This window comes from Gadus morhua, chromosome 21 (genome assembly GCF_902167405.1).
Source record: "Gadus morhua chromosome 21, gadMor3.0, whole genome shotgun sequence".
NCBI classification, from domain to species: Eukaryota; Metazoa; Chordata; class Actinopteri; order Gadiformes; family Gadidae; genus Gadus; species Gadus morhua.
Genome location: NC_044068.1, coordinates 6,195,032 through 6,219,160, shown reverse-complemented (window position 1 = coordinate 6,219,160; position 24,129 = coordinate 6,195,032). Strand labels below are relative to the sequence as shown.

General features: G+C 42.5%; 1 protein-coding gene across 7 annotated transcripts; it reads right to left on the bottom strand.

Moving 5' to 3' along the window:
• Positions 1 to 333: 333 nt before the first annotated feature.
• Positions 334 to 19,298, bottom strand: gpcpd1 (glycerophosphocholine phosphodiesterase 1). Of its 7 annotated transcripts, XM_030344725.1 has the most exons (22): positions 19,076 to 19,298; positions 17,366 to 17,501; positions 17,133 to 17,210; positions 16,380 to 16,473; positions 16,132 to 16,216; positions 13,982 to 14,057; positions 12,843 to 12,884; positions 12,369 to 12,492; positions 11,790 to 12,054; positions 11,146 to 11,308; positions 10,540 to 10,669; positions 8,280 to 8,334; positions 7,395 to 7,487; positions 6,973 to 7,047; positions 6,513 to 6,552; positions 6,314 to 6,372; positions 6,101 to 6,166; positions 5,477 to 5,613; positions 4,758 to 4,893; positions 4,261 to 4,421; positions 2,968 to 3,017; positions 334 to 1,741 (listed from the first exon to the last, which is right to left on the bottom strand). In XM_030344725.1, the coding sequence occupies exons 3-22, from the start codon at positions 17,179 to 17,181 to the stop codon at positions 1,725 to 1,727; spliced, it is 1,917 nt and encodes a 638-aa protein (XP_030200585.1). In that variant the 5' UTR covers positions 17,182 to 17,210; positions 17,366 to 17,501; positions 19,076 to 19,298; the 3' UTR covers positions 334 to 1,724. The 7 variants fall into 7 exon arrangements, with proteins under 7 accessions (XP_030200585.1, XP_030200580.1, XP_030200581.1 ...); XM_030344720.1 differs by lacking the exon at positions 2,968 to 3,017; XM_030344721.1 differs by lacking the exon at positions 2,968 to 3,017 and having other exon boundaries at positions 17,366 to 17,535; positions 19,076 to 19,279.
• Between the last annotated feature and the right edge of the window lie 4,831 nt (positions 19,299 to 24,129).

Genomic DNA, 24,129 nt, shown 5'->3' with positions numbered 1-24,129 from the left:
ATATCTCAATAATAATATTTTGGTAAATAGTTCCATGATAAAATCTTATTTGATATTATCGAACTGTTATCATACATTCATGGTGTCCATGAATTGCTTAGAAAAATATATAAAATATAACGAAACAAAGTCCAATCCACACAACTCCTGTTCATATGAAATCTTAATTGAATGCAGCTTTAAGGAGTTATTAGGCTACATTTAATTGAAATCCCCGTAATGTAAACTATAACAATGATAAGGACGAACCCACTAAAGCACTAAAATAAACCAGTAATGTAGAACTAAAGTAAACTAAAGATGTATTGTAAAATTAAGAGACCAGCGATTTCATTCACGTTCATGTCAGAATCAGTTTTATTTATTACTTGACTTTTACCACATGCCCTTTTAAATGTTTCCCAGAGACAAAAAGAGTATGGGTCCAGATATCAATCCAAAACGTCTCATGTGCAGAGCATGCGAAAGCTAAAATTCCTTTCGAGATCTTAAAAATACATATTACATGATTTGTCTTTTTCCTTTGTCAGATCTCAACGAAAGATTTTAACATGCACGTATGTATCACATAGAGCCATCGGGACTGAAATTAAATCTGAAAGTGCAAAGTATTTGCAAGTGTTTCCAGTGGTAAGAGGCAATGTTGTGAAATTATTTGGAGTACTAGCTGGATCGACATACAATAAAGATCCAGGGAGTAGGCAGATTGAGAGGCAAGACAAGCAGTATATACATACATTAATGACACATCCATCAACGTCAAAGAAAAGGTAGTTGCTGACACATTGAATACATAGAATACTCTTGATAATACGCCTTCAATATGTTGATCAATGATGAGTATGTAGTCGCCCGCTGAAATTATAAGCATTCAGCCAGGGCAAAATATGAACACAAAAGGTACACAAAATAAAGCATAATATGGTACATCCCTGCGTAGGAGCTGAATATTACCCTGAATCACTAAGCTCCGGTGTCTTCAGTCATACCAATAACAATAAAACCCAACGTAATGGGGGTAAAACGGGTTAGAGGGAAAGCCTTGCTTATGTAGGCAGTTATTTGATAATCAACCACATGTTAGGTTTTGGGACAGTTTCTGTTCTGTTTCAGTCCTACACCTGGTACAGCTACAATTTCTATAAACCAATGCAAAGTTAACCATGAAAGGCGTTCTTTGGTCAACTTTATGTTATCTATGGCAACGGAGGTAGCATACCATGGCAACTATCCTCACACCTCAAAAATCGACACATAAAAGAATCATACATAAAATGATGTTCACACAACCTTTAGGACGTGTTTGGCAAAATTCTTCCCTCCTGATAAAAATACTAAAAAAAGGTGAAGACGAAGAGGTGGACGGGTCACAAGAGTATCGACACACAAACAGAGAAGTGAGCAGCGTGAAAACAAGTGTCTTTACCAATCGGCTTGCATTCGGCGACCGACCCACCGTCGGCCCCAGCCAATGGGGATGGCTCGCTCGACCCGCCGTCGATTCCAGCCAATGGGGAGGGCTCAGGACGAGCTGAGGCCCGAGTCGGACTCCACACTGCCGCCGCCGTTGCTCTCGGTGGCGGCGGCGGGGGGGGCGCCACAGGGGTCGGCCGCCGAGCAGGGGATGGTGTACGGGGAGCAGGGGCAGTTCATCCGCGCCTCGTCAGAGATCACCTCCCGCAGGGAGTGCTGCTCCTCTACCTTGAAGACGTTGGGTTGCTCTCCTAGGTCCTCGCAGATCCTGCCGGGGCGGACGGAGACGGCGGTTAGACTTTCGGAACCATTTCCCGTTATGAAACAAGGAGCACGGTGACTTGATATTGAGCTGGGTTTCTGATCGTACTATGATTTAGGCCAGTGACCGTCAAGTAACGTTAAATAATGAAAAAGTTGTCAGTTCACAGACAAACATAATTGCGTACCAACTCCAACCTAAGCAGCGAAACAAATCCCATGCATTGTTGTTAGGGTTTTTTCGCAACACTGTTTTACTTCTTGCCCACATTCGAGTCGGCCAAGTTTTAAGGTCAGCCAATTTGAGATCCTTCACAGTTCCACGGCAGCAAATACAGGCATTACTAACTGAACACTTCTTAAAAAACGAAGAAATGAAAAACATTGACCCTTCAACCAAGATGCAGTCTTCTGGTATAGGTGAGTATCGGCGCTTATACAAGTTTGTGAGTATTTATTTTAAATATTGACTTCCACCAGCAATATTAAAATACAGAAGGCTATCCTTAATGGGTTAGTTGACAAAAAACATACAGATCAGGTTGAGACCATTATGCAGACAGTCATTGTCTGCATAATGTGTCTTTCAACTATACAATACATAAGCATGATTTATGGAAGAACCATTTGCCAGCCGGAGATATCGTTCTCATAGCTGATAAACAAGGCAGTTAACATTTCCGAACAATTTTTTTCTTGTTTAATACTTTTAGAAAAGGCTAATTTGTCTCATTAGGACGCGTTGCATGCCCAGGTGTTGGATCTTATCAGAAGTCAACCGTCTTGCCATCATTGGGTACATTTACATCCCTTTAAATCTATAAAGCTTAACCTTAAGACCTTCAGTAGTCACGTTTTACATTATTCATAGTATTCAAACATTATTCAAATAGAATGGATGTTGCGCGCACACACAATGCGTCAACTTTCTAAAGTAGCGTACTTTGCATATTTGTAAGCTCATACGCTAACGTACTTCAATGATGGACAAACAATGTTTTGGAAATGGCTGGATGGATCATATATATTTGAATATGTCGTCGTCAGAGGTGATTGTAAATGTACCCATCATCAGAGATCACCGCTCTGTTGCTGAGATGCAAAGGTTCAGGCAGTATTTATAGCGTCATAGAAATCGAACACACACGGTGAGTGAGAACACCAACAAATACAGAATAAATTAAAACAAAACAAATAAAACGGACACACAACGCAGAACCAGAGTGACATTACGGGTTTCTGCAGAACTTGATTCATAATATGGCTCCAAGCCATCACAAATTCTGAAAGAAAGAGGAACAGTTATGACACACGCCTGTAGAGGGAGACAGAGACGTGGGCACAAGCTGCTAGTCACGTGGGGAGTTGAGGATGCCACACTGAAGGGGTTGCCCTTTGGAATTTGACTTAAATATGGAGCATAAGTCACGGCACGGGAAACGTGTAGATACGCCCCCCCCTTCCCCACAGAAAGAACACACACACACACACACACACACACACACACACACACACACACACACACCTCCAACTCGGTTTGCAAATTACATGTCAAAGGATTAGCCGACATGCTACTCACATGACTCTTGCTAAGCTGCCTAGCATGCCTGCCAGAACTATTCCTTGTTGATTAACCAAAAAGTAAAAGGGATTTGTTGTTCTCAAACCAACCTGGCATTTGGGGCTAGCATGCTAGCCTATTTAGCGTGACTCGGTGGGCTGAGAAAAAAATAGTCTTCCCACAGAGAAGATAACAAACCGGGACACAGCGTTCTCGGAAACGTTGGGACGCGGAACAGTTATAAGCAGAAGCGTTGCACACGCACTTCTTGGTATTTTGCTGGTAAGATGAGATGGGCCAGGTGCTTGGCTTGGGACATCACTTTAAAAATACTGGTTTAATGGTAGGGGGAGGTGGGGGAAATGTAGGGAGCACATAGCGGTTAACAGAAAGTACAAGGGGGTTGAGTAACTCAGTATTTCCTGTTTTTTTCAGCATGATAGGAATGTTACTGCCAAAACAACATGTTATAGCAGGTGTTCCCACCCATGGACAAAATACGCTATCGTTCTTTGTACAGTCCTCTTCTGGGTCTGAGACCAATGGGCAGAAACAATCTCCCCGTCAGATTGTTTACCCTAGAGACCCAAGCCATGAAAACCCATCTACAAATCCCTTCCCCCAGCAACATGATTGGTCACATAACAAATGTGAGGTGAGAGAAATCCAAAATGCCCCATTTACCCAGATTTGAGATCGCCTGCCAATCGGATTTTAGATTTGCCGAGTCTAAATGTTGAGACTACCTCTGACTGTAACGGACGTGCATGAGTCAACACAGGTGTGTCCGTGTGCATGTCAATTCTGGACCTGTAGTCGACAAATCAACACAGCCGTGTGTTTGACATCTGACCTTACCTGGCGTAAATTCAACAAAAGGGTGTGTGTGTGTGTGTGTGTGTGTGTGTGTGTGTGTGTGTGTGTGTGTGTGTGTGTGTGTGTGTGTGTGTGCGGTCTGAGCGTACCGGTCGTAGATGAGGCCGTTGATGCCCTGCTCCCTGAGGATATTGCGGTTGTCGTGGTTGTTGTTATCCTCTCCCCAGCAGAACACCACCAGGCCTTTGGTCTGGGCCTCCTGGATGAAGCCGGGGCTCTTCAGGAGCTCCTCAGCGTGGGCGCTGATTCCCTGGAGCGAGGGCGAGAGGGGGAGAGAGAGAGAGAGTGAGAGATCCGGGTAATAACCCCAATGCAGTCGTCTAGCGGCGTCTAGAGGGGCGGCGCGAACACACGCGGACTGCTGACTCATTCATCCGTTTCGTACATCAATATAAAAACAGGCAATTCGGATAATCCTTCAAACAAAGCGTTGAAATATCCCCCACTGATTTATCGGATCACGCGGTTTGTAACCATCACAACCCATTCATCCTTAACCTAATCCAAGGTGAAGGAAGGAACGACTCAACACGTCCGCACATAATCCGTGCGCCTGTGTCTGCGTTTGCGTGCACACGCTCCTCACCAGGATGTTCTCGCTCTGGGCGAAGCTCATGGCGACCTGGGTGCTCTGACAGCGGATGTCCATGAGGGCGGGGTAGATGTCGGAGATGCCCTGTGTGAGGAAGAGGATGGGGTACTTGTTCTGCTTCTGGCGGACCCTGTTGGGAAGGAGGAAGAGGGAGAGTTGAGAGGATGAGACAGAAAGAGGGGGGGGAGGGGGAGACAGCGAGAGATTGAGTTGAGAGAAAGAGACAATAAAGAGTGATGGGGGAGAGGGGGGGGGGGGCGAGGGCGAGAGATAGGGGGAGAGAGATGGGAGGAGGAGGGAGAGATAAGACAGAGAGAGCCAGTGTAGCAAAAGGGCTGGTATCAGCATTGTCACTGCAGACGTTGTAGTCAACATAAGCAGTGAGCAACATGTCCCAATGACTCACCGTCTCTATATTTGTATATAATTATTCCTATAATGATACAGCCGTTTCTAATTTTCCTTTAGCCGGTGTATTCCACAGTAAAACAGGTCACAGTTATCTATTGTTCATAGTTCAGCCTTATCTCCCCACGGTTAATTGTTGAGCGGTCAACACTGTTGCTATGCGCACGTAACCCATTAGGAGCCATTAACAATACATAACATCTTAATCTCAACTAATCCACGAGGCACGGTAGGGTGGGGCCTGGAGGTACGTGTGCATATGAGCACGTGAGCACGTGCGCATGCGTTTGTGTGTGGGCGCGTACATGGAGCACACGTCTGGGTCGAAGCAGGAGAACACGATGCGTCGCTGGCCAGCCATCTGCAGCACGCAGGTCAGGATGATGTCCAGGAACGTGTTCATGTTGAAGTACGTCGACAGGTTCCCGTCCCAGGAGCCGTCCTGCCAGCAGCGAGGAGGCACACGCACTTTAGTGCCGCACACGCATCACATCAAGCGTGCTCATTGCTAATGAGAACGCGCCATTAAGCGTTCCCTTTGTATCAGTGTGCAGTAGAATCTGGATGGTCTTCCAGGTATGTTTATACTGACATCCCTGAAGTTAGTCTCTTCCCCGAGTCCTTTTAGTGATGTCAAATATTTACTGTGCGACCGAAACATTTAAATATTGATCTATCGTGTTTTACTTTCCATTTTGTTTGTATTGTTGTTCACAGTTGAAACAAACTTTTACACTAGCTGAAAACTAACAAATAACAAGGAGCTTATGTAAATGATCAAATAAAGCCCTCATGCAGATGAAAAAGCATACTTTCAGCCTAATTTTAGAATAAAAATTAACATTCATATCAATACATACACACCCAGTTCTCATTCAATTTTTCCCCTTATGTAGCCCACTACAATATCAAAGCTGTAGGACAGTCACCTTGGACTGGCAGATCCACTTCAGTTCAATGTTGAAGCCAACGTTCTCAGGAACTGCCTGGAATATCTAAAAAGACACGCCAGTGAAACACAAAGTGTGAGTTTATCATTACAAGGCAGTCAGTGTGATAGGCGAGCAAATTTCCACTTCTTTTCAATGAGAATTCAATGAGTTGGTATGTGTGTAACCAAGTGGAAAAGGACTCAACCATACCTGGGAGAGCGAGGGGAACGGCTGTTGATCATCCACCTCGTCTTCATCATCCAGCATATCTAAATAGAATCTTTGAGTTAGTTCTCAACCATGGATACACACAAAAATACACACACACACACACACACTATTCAAACAACTACTGCTGCAGGCAGAAAAACATATTTAAAAAAAATTGATACATGCAAAGAAGTTTTACCTTTGAGATCATTCGATTTAATGGCTGTGGCATGGGCCAGCTGTAGCACAAACCCAAACAAACCATTATTCATCTTGATATATAACATTTTACATCAAGACATTGTTTTCAGACATATTGCTCAACTAGCTGTGCTTTTGTGTATCTTTTTATAACTGATATTAGGCGTTGGGACATATCTAAGTTAAGATAAATGAGAGTTAAATCCAATCCGATAAAAACAACTGCATTCGATTAAAGATATAAGCGTTTCATCGCCAAGTGCAGAGAATTTACTGAATGTACTACACACCAATAACGCGGCACATGGTCAATGTGCCGCATTAGTGCGTGTGGAGTTATGGTTTAACTAGAGTTAAAAGGAGGAATGTAGGTCAGAGGTCGCAAGGGGGATGTATCGGGTTATACCGCTTCTTGGAGATGCATTCATTTCTAGGAATGAAGCTAAGAAAGCATGTACCTTGAGGAGCTGCAGCTGGTCAAAGGTCAGGTCTTTTACTGGCACCTCGATCAACTCCAGGGACTTCTTGTCCTTCTGCCGTTCCCAAAGACACACGGAACAGTGATTAACGAAAAATACTTCTTATGATGGTATTTATTAAATACCCAGGGCTTCAGCATTTACTAAAAACATGTTATGGTTAAATGTGGCTCCCAGGCCCTTCTTATTAGGAACGTTGACTTATTGACTAATAATATTGAAGTTCTTTGGGGGACAAAGACATAATAGGATATACGAAATGATACACCTTGAATGTTAAAATCTGAATATTATTAATAGGATATGTTTATGCAATAAAGAATTACCAACCATGAATACAAATGATATAAAATACGTTTTTGAGATCCTAGTCTATTGACACAGGCCCGTTTTATCGGTACCTTCTTGGTTGAGATGCAGCAGGTCAGGTCGTGGTACACGATCGGCACAGAGTCCCTGGAGAGGTGGACGTCAAACTCCACATAGGCCGCACCCTGTGCATATACAAACATACAGATAGAAAGCATGATAGAAAGCTGTACGATAACGCGTGTAGATAAGGTACACTCAACCTTCACTGTAACGCGGTCGTTGGGTTCCCCTAATGCTTGACCATGTGATTCCTGAGATTGTTTTAATCCAGCGTGATCAGAATCAACCACATTCATACAGCGCAGTGTGATTATAACAAGTACGACACAACTAAACTAAATAAGCTTGGAAATAAAACAAATATGTTTCACAACTGACTCAACAATTGTGTCCCCACATCATCGACAAGCTAAAAAACGACATAATGCTCCGTCTTTTCATAGTGCTGTTAGTAGTAGGAAAGCGTTGGAAATTATCTTGCCGCAAGATTCGGGTCCAGGCAAGCAATGCGATATATGGGAAGTTGCGTTGGGTCGATGCACGTTATAGCGAAGGTATATTTTAATGTCACTCCACAAATGAACACTAAATACAACACTGAATACATTAAGCCACTAGCAAGCATTTGATAGACCACTCGTAACGGATTTGAGAGACATAATTCTACGAGGACAAAACAAAAAAGGCATGTGGAGGATTAAGATATTAAATAATCATAGAGTAATCCACAGCTTGTGGCTTGCCTTTACCCGCCCATGATTGTTTGCTTATCGTGTGATGGATTTGGATCTCACTAGATAACATACAGGTATTCCTGCTTGTTACAACAATAAAAAAAGGTGAAGTACATCTAGGAATGCCGTGTCGGGTGACACACGGTTGCACTGTGTATTTCAGGGTACGGGGAAACTCACGTGATTGGCTGCGCTTTTGAATGAGGCGATTGTGTTCTCTTGCACTTTGTGATGCCTGTTGAATAAATATTGGCAACAATTTCAGACAGAAATAACAGGTTTTGGTAGGCGCCTGCTGACAGGCCTCATAAACACCCCACATCCAACTGTTGGCGGAAGTGTGCCACGACGAGCCAACCTTAGGATAGGGTTAGGGTGGTTGTTAAGGAGTGGATGTCAGGGAGTATGCAAAAACAATTAAAGTGGAAATGAAGCACTGAGAACTGTGTCAATTTTTTGTTTGTTTTTTCATTTTTGGAAACACATGGATTTTCATCAATACTGAAATTCAAGTAGTTTCACCGTAAAATGACATGTTTATAACGACTTTCGCCTCTAGGGCGCAGCCATGTTTTAAAAACGCAGGCGCTACGTCATCAGAATGGTTGGCTCTTTAAAATAAACATGTCGGATATTGGAAGAAGAACAGGGGGGTCCTTTTGTATTGCCCCTGGCTGTTCAAACGAATTTTATCGGTTAAAGGAGAGCGGTAGAATAGTTCATTTCCATGTAATTCCCGTCAAGAAGCCTGAAGTGCTCCGAAGATGGTTAGCTGCATTGAAACGCCTCAGCCCCCCAATGGGACCAGGGCAGAGAGTATGTAGCGACCAATTTATAGAGGCTGATTACATCGAAGAGGGAGCTTTTTCTGAAGATGGGAGATTTGTTCGCCGTCCCACCAATCGCCTGAAGCCAGATGCTGTGCCAACTATTTTTAATTTTAGTGGATATAGTGCTGGAGACACGGACATACCCGTCAGATCGGACCCGGGCGCTGCTCTTATGCGCAGCGAAAGAGCGCAGAAACGTGCTTGCCAGGCAGAGGAACGAGAGGTACACTTAGCTTCTACTACTAGAGAAACAGATAAATTAGTACAAGTACACTCACTGTTTGAAGATTGTCTTGTTTGCAGACTAGCTCGCTCCATGCTCTTGATAATTTCTAATCCATCGACAAAATAATCCATTGTTATCGGAAATAATCCATTTGCAAACACCGTCGGTTGCACTATTTTCGCATATTCACGTGCACACCCAAATGGCACGACAATTACTTGTATCATGAAATTAACGAACTGTAAGGCAGCGTGGAGCCCAGCTGCTGCACCCGTGTACTTTACTTTTCTTATCTTATTATATTATAATAATTATTATATATATATATATATAAAAAATATAATAATGTAATAATATATAATGTGCAATATATATACATATCTTACACTGCATTACTACAGGTTCATTTCATGGCAGCAGACACTCTCCATGTCAGTGGACATAGGGACACAAACCCCACACAAGCACCACCGATTGTTTCCTGTGCGCTCAGATACATCTCTCTCTCCTTCATCTATTTCTCCTCCATAGTCAGGCTCTGTTGGGGGCACTAAAACTCCGACTTCTCTTACTGGCTCAAAAGCATAGGCAATTGGATGCCTGCCCTCATTGGTGGGTCTATCCAATTCGTCCATATCCATTTTGTTGAGGCAGTAAGCTACCTGTGAGGCTATGAGCCGCTATGTAAACAACATAGAATGTTAATACCAACCATTCTCGTGACGTCATCGTATTCTGAAAACAGAGATGGCGGCGCACAGGCTGAAAACATTGTAATTAATGCAACGTGTTTGTGCTTCATTCTGAATAACGGGACATATTTCCGACTTTATTTGTATTTATGGTATATTTAAATATTTAACTAGTGCTATAGACATGTTTTATTTGATTGCTTCCTTTCCACTTTAAGCTTAACAAAGTTTTTGATTATAGAGGGTTTTACGGATTATTATTCGATTTAATTGTTCAGTTTAAATAGCAATACAATTAAAAAACCTGCTAGGACAAACCAGAATTATTAAGCTACATGTTGATGGCAAAATGTTGGTTTGTCTGTTTGTGTTTTGTTATGGTGTACTCTCTTTGAAGTACATTTCTATGAAAGCAATGATGCAATGTCCCCAAGATAAATTTCCCCTGAGGGACAATCAATTTGAACCTTACCTAACCTACAACAACCAAACAGGGTTTATTCACGGAGGTTACAGATGTCAAACAACAACAGCATACTAACTAATTATTTCCATTAATAATGATCACGTAATGAAGTGTTATGCATTCTGGTCAAGTAGGGACACACGCACGTCTATAATGAAACACTGGAAGCTATACTGTGCATGTGCGTGTGCACGTGCGTGTGTTTGTGTGTGCAGCGGCCTCTCACTTGGCAGCCTGTGTGCTCCCGGCTCCCCGGTGGCCCACGTCCAGAGCACTCCTCTTTCTCCAGTATCGGGTGAAGGACGCGTTCATGTCGCAGTGCAGGCCTGGGATGGGCCGGATCACCAAGTAGTCCACTGGAAGCCAAGAGAGACCACGCCCAACCTTTATACTGCTTCACTAGCTGAACGCGCAGGTCATACGATTTTGGGCCGTTTTAATTAAAACTGCACACTGTATATTAGCTTCAGGGCAAAGACAAAAGAAATACACCCCTCTCCCAACATTGGATTGTAAATTAGGGTAGAATCAAAAATGTGTGCAAGTACAATTGCCCAGTGAAAGTGGATCTTATGCACTAGTTAGTAAAATGTATGATTATCAGTTAGTATATTGTATAATCATAATAAACATGCATTACACTTTGAACAACAACAAATGTGTGGTTTCACACACCTCTTATCCACATGGCTTGATCAAAAGTGCCACTATATTCCGTCTCGCACTGCCTGTGTGATTCATTATTAGTATGAGTGCAATGTTGTGAATCAGGTTGGTCGCGTTAAAAACCAAAACCAAAACAAAAGAACAGAGAAGAAGGTGGAGCCCTTACCTCTGACCTTCCCGATGGTCAGCCTGGAGTTACGGCCCATGATGGGCAGCGTGGCCACGCCCGAGTCCTTCCCGTTCTCCGCGAAGGAGGAGGAGAGGAGGCAGGCGGTGCCTACGTGCCCCGGCTGGGGGTCTCCCTGCACCACGTGCTCGCCCATGTCCTCCTAGACGCGGGAGGTTAATGAGCAATCAGAGAGATTAAACCTAGTGCCATCAAGTGCCAAGCAAGCCTTGTCCCCTGGAGAGAGCTCAGTGAACCTGACATGGGGTTCATGAGGCCGGTCGGCTGAAGACTGTTTTAGACCCCTTGAACCAATAAAAGGACTGCAGTGTGTTCTGGAAAACGACTTCTCTCTCGTTGGCAGACGTTATTTATCCAAAGCTATTTCATTCTGATACACGTCATGAAGGACCAGGTAGGGGTTAAGCATGTTGCTCGTTATCCTGCACCGCCTGGATCACATTGTACGAATGGCCCTTCATCGGATGCTTTTATGCAAAGCGACTGAGGTCATTCAAAGCATAAAATCTGATTTGAGTCACTACACAAAGACTAAGAAGCGCGGCGGTTTAAAAAAAAAAAAAGCTTCAGGAAAAGGCAACTGGAGTGCATAGTGGCTAACAGGATGCCCCGGGTCGCCTCACCTCAAAGAACTCGAAGGTGAGCTCCAGGTTGTCGGGGTCCATGGTCTTGATGGTGTACTCGGTCCACCGCGAGGGGTCCAGCGGGTAGCCGCAGTCGGGCTGCGAGTGGCGGGACTTGTAGCCGTCGCTGCTGATCATGCTGATCTCCAGGGTGGTGGTGTTGGTCGTGTGCAGGGAGATGGTGTCGGGGGAGAGCTGGTCCTCCTCCACCGACTCTTCCTCCTCCTCGCCCTCCTCCTCGTAGCCCACCAAGTTCAGCTTGATCCTGGGGAGGAGGGAGGATGATTGCACGTTGGAGTCCAACATTTTGAACGAAAATAGAAAACATTTTATAAAAAAAAATTATGTGGGATTGACATGGTTTATTTTTGTCCTAGGAGGTTTATTTGTTGTTGCTTTTTTATATATATATATATATATATATATATATATATATATATATATATATATATATATATAAAAAAGTTGTTGATTTCAATAGATTCTCCTCCACCCCAACCCCCCCGACGGACTGTCCCTTGTCCCTTCCCACCCAGGGCTTTCCACGGGTCAGACCCGCTGTGGGGGGGGGACGCCTACCTAAAGCGGGACTTCTTGAATTTCTTCTTGGTGATGGACACGGGAGCACTCCTGGAGTGGTGGAGACGCAGACGCACCTCCGTCTGGCACGTCAGCCAGCCCGAGTCCACACAGGCCACCCCACCTGGGGGAGGACAGGGAGACGGGCCGTTACCATGGGGGAGGGGGGGGCACAGACACATCACAGGGGGTACAGCCTGGCTATGAGAAGACCTCCTTTATCACAGCGGACACTAATTATGTCTCCGCTGCTTTCATGTAGACTTCTCTCCACTAGCTTTCAACAGATAGTTTATGTACAAAAAGGTACATAAATGGAGCAGACAGTTGATACGTTTTATGAGGGACAACCGCGTTAGTCTCTCGTTGGCTCCTCGGTGAAAAAGGGGTCTCTACATGCAAGTAGACAAAATCACAAAAATAGAATACAATTCTATGTAACTATAATATGTGGGGTTAGGCTCATTGCTTTACCGTGAGTACCAAATTGGCCATCGTCGGGGTTCATGTGAGACTCTGTAACAAAACAAGCAGGGGAAGCATCGGAAGGGATGTCGAGAAGGGATCATATTACAACGCTGACATTGACATATTTAGATGGGTAACATTTAAATATGTGAATGTGTCAACCCCTTGATAAGAAGGGGACCTGGCAACCTAACCTTTATAAACAAGACAAACACTATTCAAGGTCAAGCAAACGCCACGCGTTGCATAATGCATACGCAACTAACGCGTTTTGACAAATGATTTACAGTAACTGCCAAAGGCTGGTGCTTTTACCAGATAGACGAGATACGGCTAAAACTAAGCACAGACACGAGAATGCATTAGTTGAGTGTTGTGCCAGAGGCCCACACCGAGGGACAACGGTAAATATTTTCATAGTTTTCTCACATTGACATCGAGATGTATCAGACCTAAGCTAAAGGATTTGGCCGGTGTGTTGAGGCCCCAGGTTAATGGTTGACAATGTCTTATCAGCCAAAAATGTTGTTGCACTCACCCCTTCTCACAAAGAATGTTCATTCAGAAATTGGGAAATTTGCCACAATATTGGCTCAAAAATTGTTGTTGCATACCGAAGTAAACAAATCTGTGTACTGATCTCGACAAAGACAATGACAACAGTTAACTTGGGCTCTTAGAGAACCGGCCAAATATCAGCTAACAATGGACGGTTTACAACAGTGTTTCCTCTGCGACTCTACAGGATCCAGCCTTTAAAAACAGCAGAAGAACCGTCTGACCTCCTGCTTTACGAGAACTATTTCAGGAGCTCAGTCGGCTTACAGGTGGAGTGGAGATTATAACTCAAGGACCGGTAACAGAACAGAAGACGAGGAGGAAACTCGGTGCGTTTCGAGGGAGAGTTGAGGTTAAATGGTGATATAACCCAGAAACCTAAAGATTAAAAAAAAAAAGATTTTTTTTTCTTTGAGATGTCACTTCCTGATCTCATCTAAGATCTGACCCGCAAGCGACACTGGATGTCTCCTACCTCCTATAGTGCTTGTTAAAGGGAATTGGGAGTGCCGGGTGCCCTAGGTTTTGATTGCCCAAAAACCCAAACCAAAGCCACGCGTGCACCTTATTCGCGGGGGTTTCTATACCTGTCGGGGTCATGGTGCGGGGCCGCTGATGGGTCTCCCACTTATTGACGATCACTTGGCAGGAGCCCCCTGCATTCTGCAATGCCAATGTTTAATACAGGGGTGAATTCAAATACAACTATAGATAAATACTGGAGTCTCAATGCCGCCTCGGGACTGAAGGGGTAAGAAAGGAGGATTAGATCGGGCACAGTCGTCACACGGTCTTGGAAGTTGGAACACCTTAACATTCCGCAACTACATGGGCGGAAAACGACAAGAAGGACGTTGGCAAATTGGTATTGTGGCTCTTCAGCTCACTTGGCATCAGGTTAGAATCCTTTGAAAAAAACAGGTTTTTCATTAAACTTCTCAGGTGGCACGGCTCGAGTCATGAACAAGGATCGCCAAACTTTGTTCGCTTGTCTTTGTGAGGTATTCAGAGTATCTGTGGATAGCTATTGTAGAGTTATGATATATTTTTTTACTTTTGAGCGCCCATACCTCAGCCTGAGACTGGTCTAAAGTTTTATTGATTGTTTTCCCCGACATAAATGCACCCCGATAGAGCGGATCTCTAAAAAGGTTTGTGTGGAGCGTGTGTGGATGATGGCTGGTTTAAGCAGCCTCCCCGCTGCATGACAACGTTGAGTAACAGGTCACGTATCACAGTCTATGAACTCGTACAAAAAAGGCTTTCAGCATCACCAGCCTGCGTCCTTCGTGGGGGAATCAAGGTGGGGGGGGCCGTCTAGCAACCGACAGTGTTAGTTTGGTACCATCTTGCCCATGAGGGGACGCCGTAATTCACGGTCAACGTCAAACGATCAGCCTCGTCCCCAGATGGAAAACATTTCTGAAACTTGGTATACACTCAAAAATGCGTGCGATGCCTTGAACCCATACGGTCCGTAGATTCTCCTGTAAAATGAATGGTTTTGGGAAACTTCAAAGATGCTCTTCAAAACGACACCAAAATTGGTACACATGTTCTATGGACAGGTCTGGTAAAAAACATCAAAATAAATTTAGATTGGATCAAAAATGGCTACTTCAGCAGGTCCTAGGGCCTTGAAGTTAGTATGCGCGTAGGAAATTCCCCTGAACAAGTGTACCAAGTTTCGTGTCCAAAGCTCAATTTATGACGTCACAGGCTATATTTGAATAAATCATAAGCCATGCTCCAAGGCAATTAGCATATGAACAGCATTTGCTCTTGCCCCTTTTTGTTTTGTTTTAAATTGCTCCTGGGACCAACCATCCTAGCAATGTATGCACTAACTTTATTGTAAGAAGCTTTGTTTATACAGCCATGTGTTGTTTTTTTAATGGCTCAAATGTTTGTTTATGGTTTATACCAAACATTAAATGAGCGATTGCAGTGTATATGCTAATGTTCAACGATGTTCCCATGAATAGTACAACATGGGTGCCATTATAAATCAGACTTCAACCAGAGCTTGTTTTGACCGTTTTTTTCACATGGGAGGGGCTCACGTGTTTTATAATAGAGCCAGCTGGCCGCGACGCAGGGCCTGCCACTTCCATGACTTTGACCTCAGACAAATTCAATAGGAATAAACACGTCACACACAAAGGGTAGGGAAAGCAACACAAACACACAGTTCCTATCAGACAGCCACCTCCCAAGTCCCAACGTCTGTAAAAACACTGGGTTCAATGCCATAAAAAATAAACATAGAAAAAGCAATCTACCCATTATTTGGACGTTGACATCAAAGACACGATGAGGCACCAGTACATTGTTTGTACTAAGCAGGAAAATACATGCGGTACATTCCGTTGATAGTAAGCTTTAGCAGTTCTAGTAGAAACAAACTTTAATGAGAAAGCACTTGAATTATACACGTCCAGACTAGTGCTGCAACAGATAGTCGATTATTGATTAGTCGATCGACAGAATATGAATCAAATTTCAATTGTTAAATAATCAATTATTTGTTTGATTAATTAATAAACATCTGCAGTGTAATAATGCAGTTTAATTCAAATATTTGGTTAATGGAACATTATAAATGGAATAGTTTTTCTTGACTTTATTTGATTTACGACATTCTTTATTTGTTGCCATAACCATTTCCTGTTTCCATTGCATTGGATTCAAAGGAAACGCAGTAAATAAATGAAATCCATTATTACAGTTTGCTCACCTTTGACTCAAGGAAGAACCCTTGGAAATAGCGATACTTGAATTCAAGTCCCCTAGGTAGTGTGATGGTCCTACTCCAGAAAGTGCTGAAAAGATATATGAATTCATGATAAATATTTCATTCCAAAAGAGACCAGACCAAAAAATTAAAGGAGGTTTACTTTCGACTGTCTGAACAGAGTCTACAGTAAATCTATCGTTGCCATAGTATGAGCAAATGTCTATGAATCAAGATGGCAAATAACTCACCCATCATTGCCAACATTAAGCTGTAATGGTATTGCTCTTTTATGGCACCAACTTCCCAGGGCTTCACAACTACCAACCACTGCAATGACCTCACCTAAAAAACATCAAAATAGATCATGTTAGCTATTAAGGTTACAGTATGAACAACAAATGCTAAACATATTGTCAGAAGTAATAACAGCTTTTATTACGCAATGAGCTTAGGTCACAATGACACTTGACACAGAGATGTTTTACATACGTTCGGTAAACAAGATATTCAGGGCTAAAAGGGAATGCAGGGAAGCCCTCATAAAGCAATTGTTATTGTTAATAGACTAGTGTTCTAGCGACCTTAACTAGTGGGTTTCCACCCGTAAGAGAGATGTTGGGGCAGTTTGAGTGTGTCGCAGCGCATATATCAAACTTCAATTTTCAGAAAGGAGCCAATGGATTAACTAATGTTTCAATGTTAATTCCTGTTTCAATGGCTTAGAATTTCATTGAGTTAAGCCCAAATTGTTGCAGCAGCAGTTTACTTTTTGTTTTTAACAGTACACGAGGGCATTGTTGTTCACTGCAATATTGATCAATATATATTATATAAAAAAATTCGGGGTCATGACTTAATTACTAATGACATATGTGGGAAGACCAGTTGAGAACCAGTGGTATATCACTTGGGATTGAAATGAACATTAGCAACATAACAACAGAAGGGAAACATATCAAACTTGTGTGGAATTATATCTTAGCCAGAAGCAAACAACATACCCGGAGCCGTCTCTCCTCTCACAGCCAACGTGACCTCAGTAGTCTCCATGGTTAACACAGTTGACAATTGAAAAATGGCTAAAAACAGAGATGGAGGAAAAAAAAAAAACATGCGGCCGTATTGTTATGGGCACGCTAATGTATGGTTTGGTTTATCGTAAATTGTTAAACAAAAGAAGGAAAAAGCACGGACATTTTAAAGAAAAACGTAATAAAAAAAGAAAAAAAAATACCTTTATATTGCCACGGTGCTGGAAAAAGGGGATCCCGCTATAGGGATGCTCCTATACAAAATACCATTTGTATTCCCCTGGAGCCATTGTTCCTCGACACAACCCCCCTGGACCCTCCGGCTCGTTACCGGGGACGCTGTCAGTGCACAACAACACACAAGAAGGTCATCCTATTTGAGGGGAAAAAAACATTAAAAACTGCCTACAAACGAAGTTCTCACAGGAGGAAGCGGTGTGTGTTGAAAAAACAGAGAAGCGGCGGTCCATTCCGCTTTACTCTGGATCAACACACACACACACACACACACACACACACAGAGACAAACACACACACACACACACACGCAGGACAGAAGACGTTACAAGCTCGCTAACCCGATTTGCATTTCCCTTTACATTCATTTTAAAATACAAAAACAAAAGTAGGGATAGGCATATTTACCATAAAGCGGGCTACGTCTCTACCTCAACCAACCGATAATTCTTTGAAAGCCGCTGAGATGTCTGCGCTCGAGCGTAAACTAGCAGTGACGTCACAACGGCAGCGACGTAAACATGCCTTCATCAAATGATATTCATAATCATCACGCGTTCATCAAAATCACGCCTTTAGTTTATATTTATATATATATATGCCTGCGTGTGTCTAAATCGATCGATCTTTATATCTATATAGAGATATAGATGTGTAAAATACATATTTTTTTATATTATTATTATTATTATTATTATTATTATTATTATTATTATCTCAGTTTAAATATAGGACCAACTACGAAATGTTGCATTTTTTACCAAGGTCCAAGAAAAAACGCGGATTTCTTAACCTCGCGGCCATGTTGGTTGGTTGGGTGGCAACCGTCCAGAAGGACCGGGTGAATGACAACGTTTCATAACGGGTAACATAAGCATGGCAGGGGAACTGGAATGCAGAACTTAAACAAAATCTACTGCTGTCCCTGTCGACGTGTCTTGGGGCCTGTCCCCGGCTGGTCTTCGGAGATATCCCATTTAACAAGTATTCAAAAACAGTACATCGATTTTGAAATATTGCAAAGATTCATAGGATAATTTTAAGACATTTGGCAATTTTCCATGGGTATATCTGATAGGCTGAGACGCGGCCTCGCTGCGCACCGGGCTATCCATGCACCATACCGTCTCCACAAGCAGGCACTAGTACCGATCGTAATAACCGGGCTATCCATACAACTATTCCCTTTTCCAGAAGCCTATCTTTGCTTGTTTGAGGATGGTTTACCTAAGCTTAAAAACGCATCACATAATTCAGAATGTTATGCTGAATATTTGACAACTGTAGGGTCCTGCCTCATTTACCGTGATGGGAATAGGCAAAATGTAAAAAGGTCATTTTCTCCTTATTATAACATCCTATACTGGAAGTGATATAGGGATCGACCGACTACAGTTTCTCATCTCAGAAATGTGTTAATTTGTAGACAACAGGCTTTAGGTAACGTGTCCACTCGCAGTGTCCTTCCTCTGGGTACCTCGTTGTTTACCGTCCGATGCTAACGTTGGACCGGAGGTAAAGTGTACAACCGCATTATTTCACCGTTTTGTAAAGAGGAAGGAAAAGCCAGCGATCGGGCGCCCTTCGTAGACTTCAACAACCCCGCCGGGAGAATCAGCTACTCTCGCTTGTTATTCTGAGGAAGTTTTAATTAAACCAAAATTTAAAACTATTACCTTTTTCTCTTGTTCGACGTCAACTTTTATCGACATAATATCCACACATCGATACATTTGGTAGCCAATTCATCTCTATTTCTCTTTACAAACTTGAACCCCTTGCATCTGCACTAAGTAAAGATCTGCAGTGCGCTAACGTTGCGTCCGTAACTCCCCACACTGGCATACTGAAGACACCCGAAAACAGCCTACAACATACCCGGATGGCGAGGGGGTTTCCGGCTGATGGTTTCCCTTTCACAAACTTGATTCGCTACACCCGCCGCAAGGAGGCGGTAGCGGTCCACCGTTTAGGAACCATCGCGTTACCAATACATCAAATACTTTGGTCTAATTAGGGACTACAGCAGTTGTAAACGAAGTATAAACGGTAGGTTATTGAATATTTTCCTGTTAAAGCCTTATAATGAAATAAGATAACTGTAATCCCCTAAAACGATGGACGAGACAGATACTGATAAAAAAAAGCACGTGCAAGGAGAAAATACGTAGCCTATTTAGTCATTAGGGCGATTTGATATGCACCATCACATCAAGAAGTACACAAAAACATACCAGGGATGATATAGGCCTATATATATATATATATATATATATATATATATATATATATATATATATATATATATATATATATATATATATATATATATATATATATAAACCACAGTGTACCCTAGTGGTCAAAAATACAATACACCTTGATTTTCTGGAAGGTCTCATGAGGCTTACCGAGTAGTGTATGATCCTGCAGGATCATATTACTGCAATACTGCAGAAACATATTACTAGTTGCGGTTTCAGCAACGCAATCACTGGCCCGCACTTCTAGGACCTCACTTTTTGTTTTTGCCTTTAAGTAAAGACTTTTTAGACATTAACATTAACTTTCAGAGTAAATGTTTCCTATGATGCCAAAATAGGGTCCTTGAACCGTGGTCCTAAAACTGCTGCCTCCGGTATTGCAGGAAGATACTATTGAGCTTACCATAATCACATCCTCAACTTTGTTTCTTTAACGTAGATAACAGCAATAAAACAGAACACCCAATTCCATCTTTCACTGAAGTTCACTTTTAGATTTCAAACAAGTGATGACAACACCGTGTGCCCCCAGTAGAATCTACAATGAGCTGCACAAACCCTGGAAATGACTGGCCTAGTATTGTTCATGTCGGACAACTGTATGCTAACCTGAGTATAATGGGCGGACCTCATTCTTCCTCTGAGGCCAAAAAGTCAAAGCAAAAAATAGGTTGTTCAGGCCTTTGTTGATGAGGCAGCAATTCCCAATGCCCTGTTGATGAGATAGATGACCTACTCAGGGTAGATAAGGGAAGTGACAGTGGTGAAGCGTAAAATAAGGAGGAAATGAAAGTCGTTAAAAAACGCACAATGACGATCCGAGGAGAAAAGAGCATGTGATAGCCTACATATCGAGCGAAAACAACACCAAAAGGAACATCCCTTCACAACCACCTGTGGCGGAACAGTGTGTGTCCTATTCCAGAATTAGTGCCTGCTATATTTTGCAACGAAAATATAACATGCAATAAAAGTGTTGAAATCTTTGTATATCTAAACCAGAAAAATACAGTCAGAAAAATAAATAATCATAATCCAAATCTTATCCAACAGGGCATTGGGAATTGCTGCCTCATCAACAAAGGCCTGAACAACCTATTTTTTGCTTTGACTTTTTGGCCTCAGAGGAAGAATGAGGTCCGCCCATTATACTCAGGTTAGCATACAGTTGTCCGACACCACCTGTGGCGGAACAGTGTGTGTCCTATTCCAGAATTAGTGCCTGCTATATTTTGCAACGAAAATATAACATGCAATAAAAGTGTTGAAATCTTTGTATATCTAAACCAGAAAAATACAGTCAGAAAAATAAATAATCATAATCCAAATCTTATCCAATGGCGGCCCCCAGTGGTGACAATCTGAACAACACGTCCTGCGAATGATGTAACTGATTCAACGTAACCATCTCCCCTTGTATTCTTCCATTCTTATTTCTCCACAAATGCGTGTCTGGCTTTCTTATCTGTTAGCCATTATTTGAACAACCCCTTCGCATTACCCTTTGATGATTATATGCCAATATTCTATATTATTATTGAAATACAAAATGTTGCTGGTGACTAGACATTAAGACCTGGTTTTGTGATCTGAGATCTGGGACTTTCTAATTGTTTCTTGGTATTAGTTTTTTTTTTAGCATTGCAACACTTACATCAGAAGAATAACGTCCCGATAAACATAGGGCCTATTCACAACAATATTCACCAGAAACCTCAATCGGAAACTGACAACAATGCTCTATTATTATTATATTTGCTTATAAAGTGTCACCAGTTCACTTGTTCACTTGTAAGGTCATGTTTCATTTTCCTCCCAGGGTCAAATGAGAGAGGCGTTGAGATAAAGAGAATAGTTGTCTTTAAAGAAAAGAGGTGGAGAAGAGACCCTTTTAACAGAGGTGTCCAAACACAGGTGTCCCTTAAAAGACTTATTATTGCATGGTTCTGCAACTGTAGGGCACATAGTCTATTTGCGATATCATTTAAAATGCCCATAATTGGTGTAAGAACGAATCCTGGGTTGGTGATGCCTCTGTGAAAGAATATCGATTGCTATGGGATGGAAAAAAGTGAATGAAGAACAGCAGTCTTATCAACCGACCTGTCTTTTCAACCGACCTGTGTTTGTGTGCGTGTGTGTGTGTGTGTGTGTGTGTGTGTGTGTGTGTGTGTGTGTGTGTGTGTGTGTGTGTGTGTGTGTGTGTGTGTGTGTGTGTGTGTGTGTGTGTGTGTGTAGGTGTGTGTGTGTGTGTGTGTGTGTGTATATAGGTGTATGTGTGTGTGTGTGTGTGTGTGTGTGTGTGTGTGTGTGTGTGTGTGTGTGTGTGTGTGCGTGTGCATGTGTATACACTTAATACACTTATAGCCCAAGCACGACAGGTCTACACTTTTTATCCAAAAGCTTTACTTTTTGACCACCACCGCTCATGGGAAAATTCCAGACAATCCCAATCATCGGTGTGTCACTATGTGGAATGATTGATGACAGTTGATCAATAAAACCAAGTGCATATCAAATAACGTTCACATAAAATAACAATTTAACAATTTAAATTGATGTATGGATTGGTGTAACAATGAAAAAACCACCATTGGTATCAATTTATTTTTTAACATTTTGGTAAATGAAAAGTGAAGGGGTTCTGCTGAATATTTCTCAAACTAACAACAAACTTGACTAAGCCTGAGGGGAAGCTGGGCGTTCTCGCTTTACCAGCGCCTCCGGCTTAAGACGATCTCGTTAACAAACACACATCTCATTAGAAGGGCCAGACCTTTTCAACAGCAAACACACGCCACTATAAATTCCTCCTCAGGCACAGTCAGAGTGGATTAGAGTGGATCCACTTTGTATCACGATTTCAATTGGTCTTGACAAAAGACATTTAGTGTGATGTCAGTGAGGTGGTCCCAGCAGGCCCCATAGTGATTTATCAAACAGCACAGGGGCTTTCTTCCCTGCTTCAAACCAGGCATTTCCTTTTTGGCTCTTTCAACTGGATGTTACAAATGGACTACTTTATTCACTGTGCGCTAACCAGATGGATTGTAAATGTATTTACTAATAAGAATACATGTTTGAAGATGGCACCATCACAAGATGAACCAGCAACCAATTTGCAACAGACTTCAACTCATAGTGTTCTGGTTTATCCTTTTATCAAAAGCCACCGGTGGAGCGAAATGACATAACACAGTCCACAGACCTCCTACGCATCGATTGGAAAGACCCCGTCTAATGTAACCTTGACACGCAGACAGCTGCCGGGGAGTTGAGTGATGATGGTCTCATCACAGAAGATTTGTATCAAGAAAGCATTTGACTTTTTCTGCACGTGCACTGAAAGGCATCATGTCCCGAGAGGAAAAATTAAATAACGTTGGAAAGCCACACCTGCACATTCATTCCCCCCGAGGCCTGAAGAAAAAGGCTGCGTCTATAGACGCTGAACAACTGACATCTTAAAGGGGGCATATCATACCACCAGGTGTGAGTGTGATTAGCCATTACAAGCAGGTTTGAAAATGTGCAGCATTGTGACATCACAGGTGGGCGTGTCCACCTAGATGTGTGCTGGATAGATCAGTCTACCAGCCCTTAACCAGTGGACTGAAGTAAACGTTGCTCATCTATCCGTCACACATCTAGGTGGACACGCCCACCTGTGATGTCACAATGCTGCACATTTTGAAAACGGCTTGTAATGGTTAATCACACTCACACCTGGTGGTATGATAGGTCCCCTTTAAGGATGGGGAGCTGGGAGAGCAAACAGAATCTGTCCTTAATCACACAGTCTGCATTCAATCATTTGCATGTGCGTTAGAGAAGGGGCTTAATTGTGCAAAAAATATTGGAGTAGAACGTAATTTATGATGGCGATTTAGCCATCATGAATAAAGGACTGAGAGGAAGGAAGGAAAGTATTTAAACAAGAAACCATACACAGAAGTCTAAATTTACATTTATGAAAAAGGCATACAACATGAGGGCAGTGGAATTATGGTTTGCATTATTTGTGAGTCAACCTCTACAGATTTGGTTGTGCATTTTTATGTACCGCTGCTGGCATTCTGTGCATCTGCCCAGAGGATGGTTGTTTACTGCAACTGATGTTTAAATCCATACAGATTATGAAAATCCCCAAGGAGGAAACCCATTCAGCACTATAAGACTGTTGTAATACCATAAAGACCAATACTACCAAGGGTTCATCAATAGCACCCCCCTTGACTGATAGCAAATATTTTATTAGGTCTACCATCTTGAAATATTAATGAGAAGCAGCCCGATCCATTTACAGAGGCAGAGTAGATGTTTTATTTTCTTAATCACTGCTAGAGAAATGTGGTGTAAGCATGTGATTATCACCTAGTAAAACATCTGCAAGCTAGCCTGTTTATCGTTGTTGGAATGAGCTATACAGATCAATTCTGAAGGGTAAAAGGGTCCTTGTTTATAAA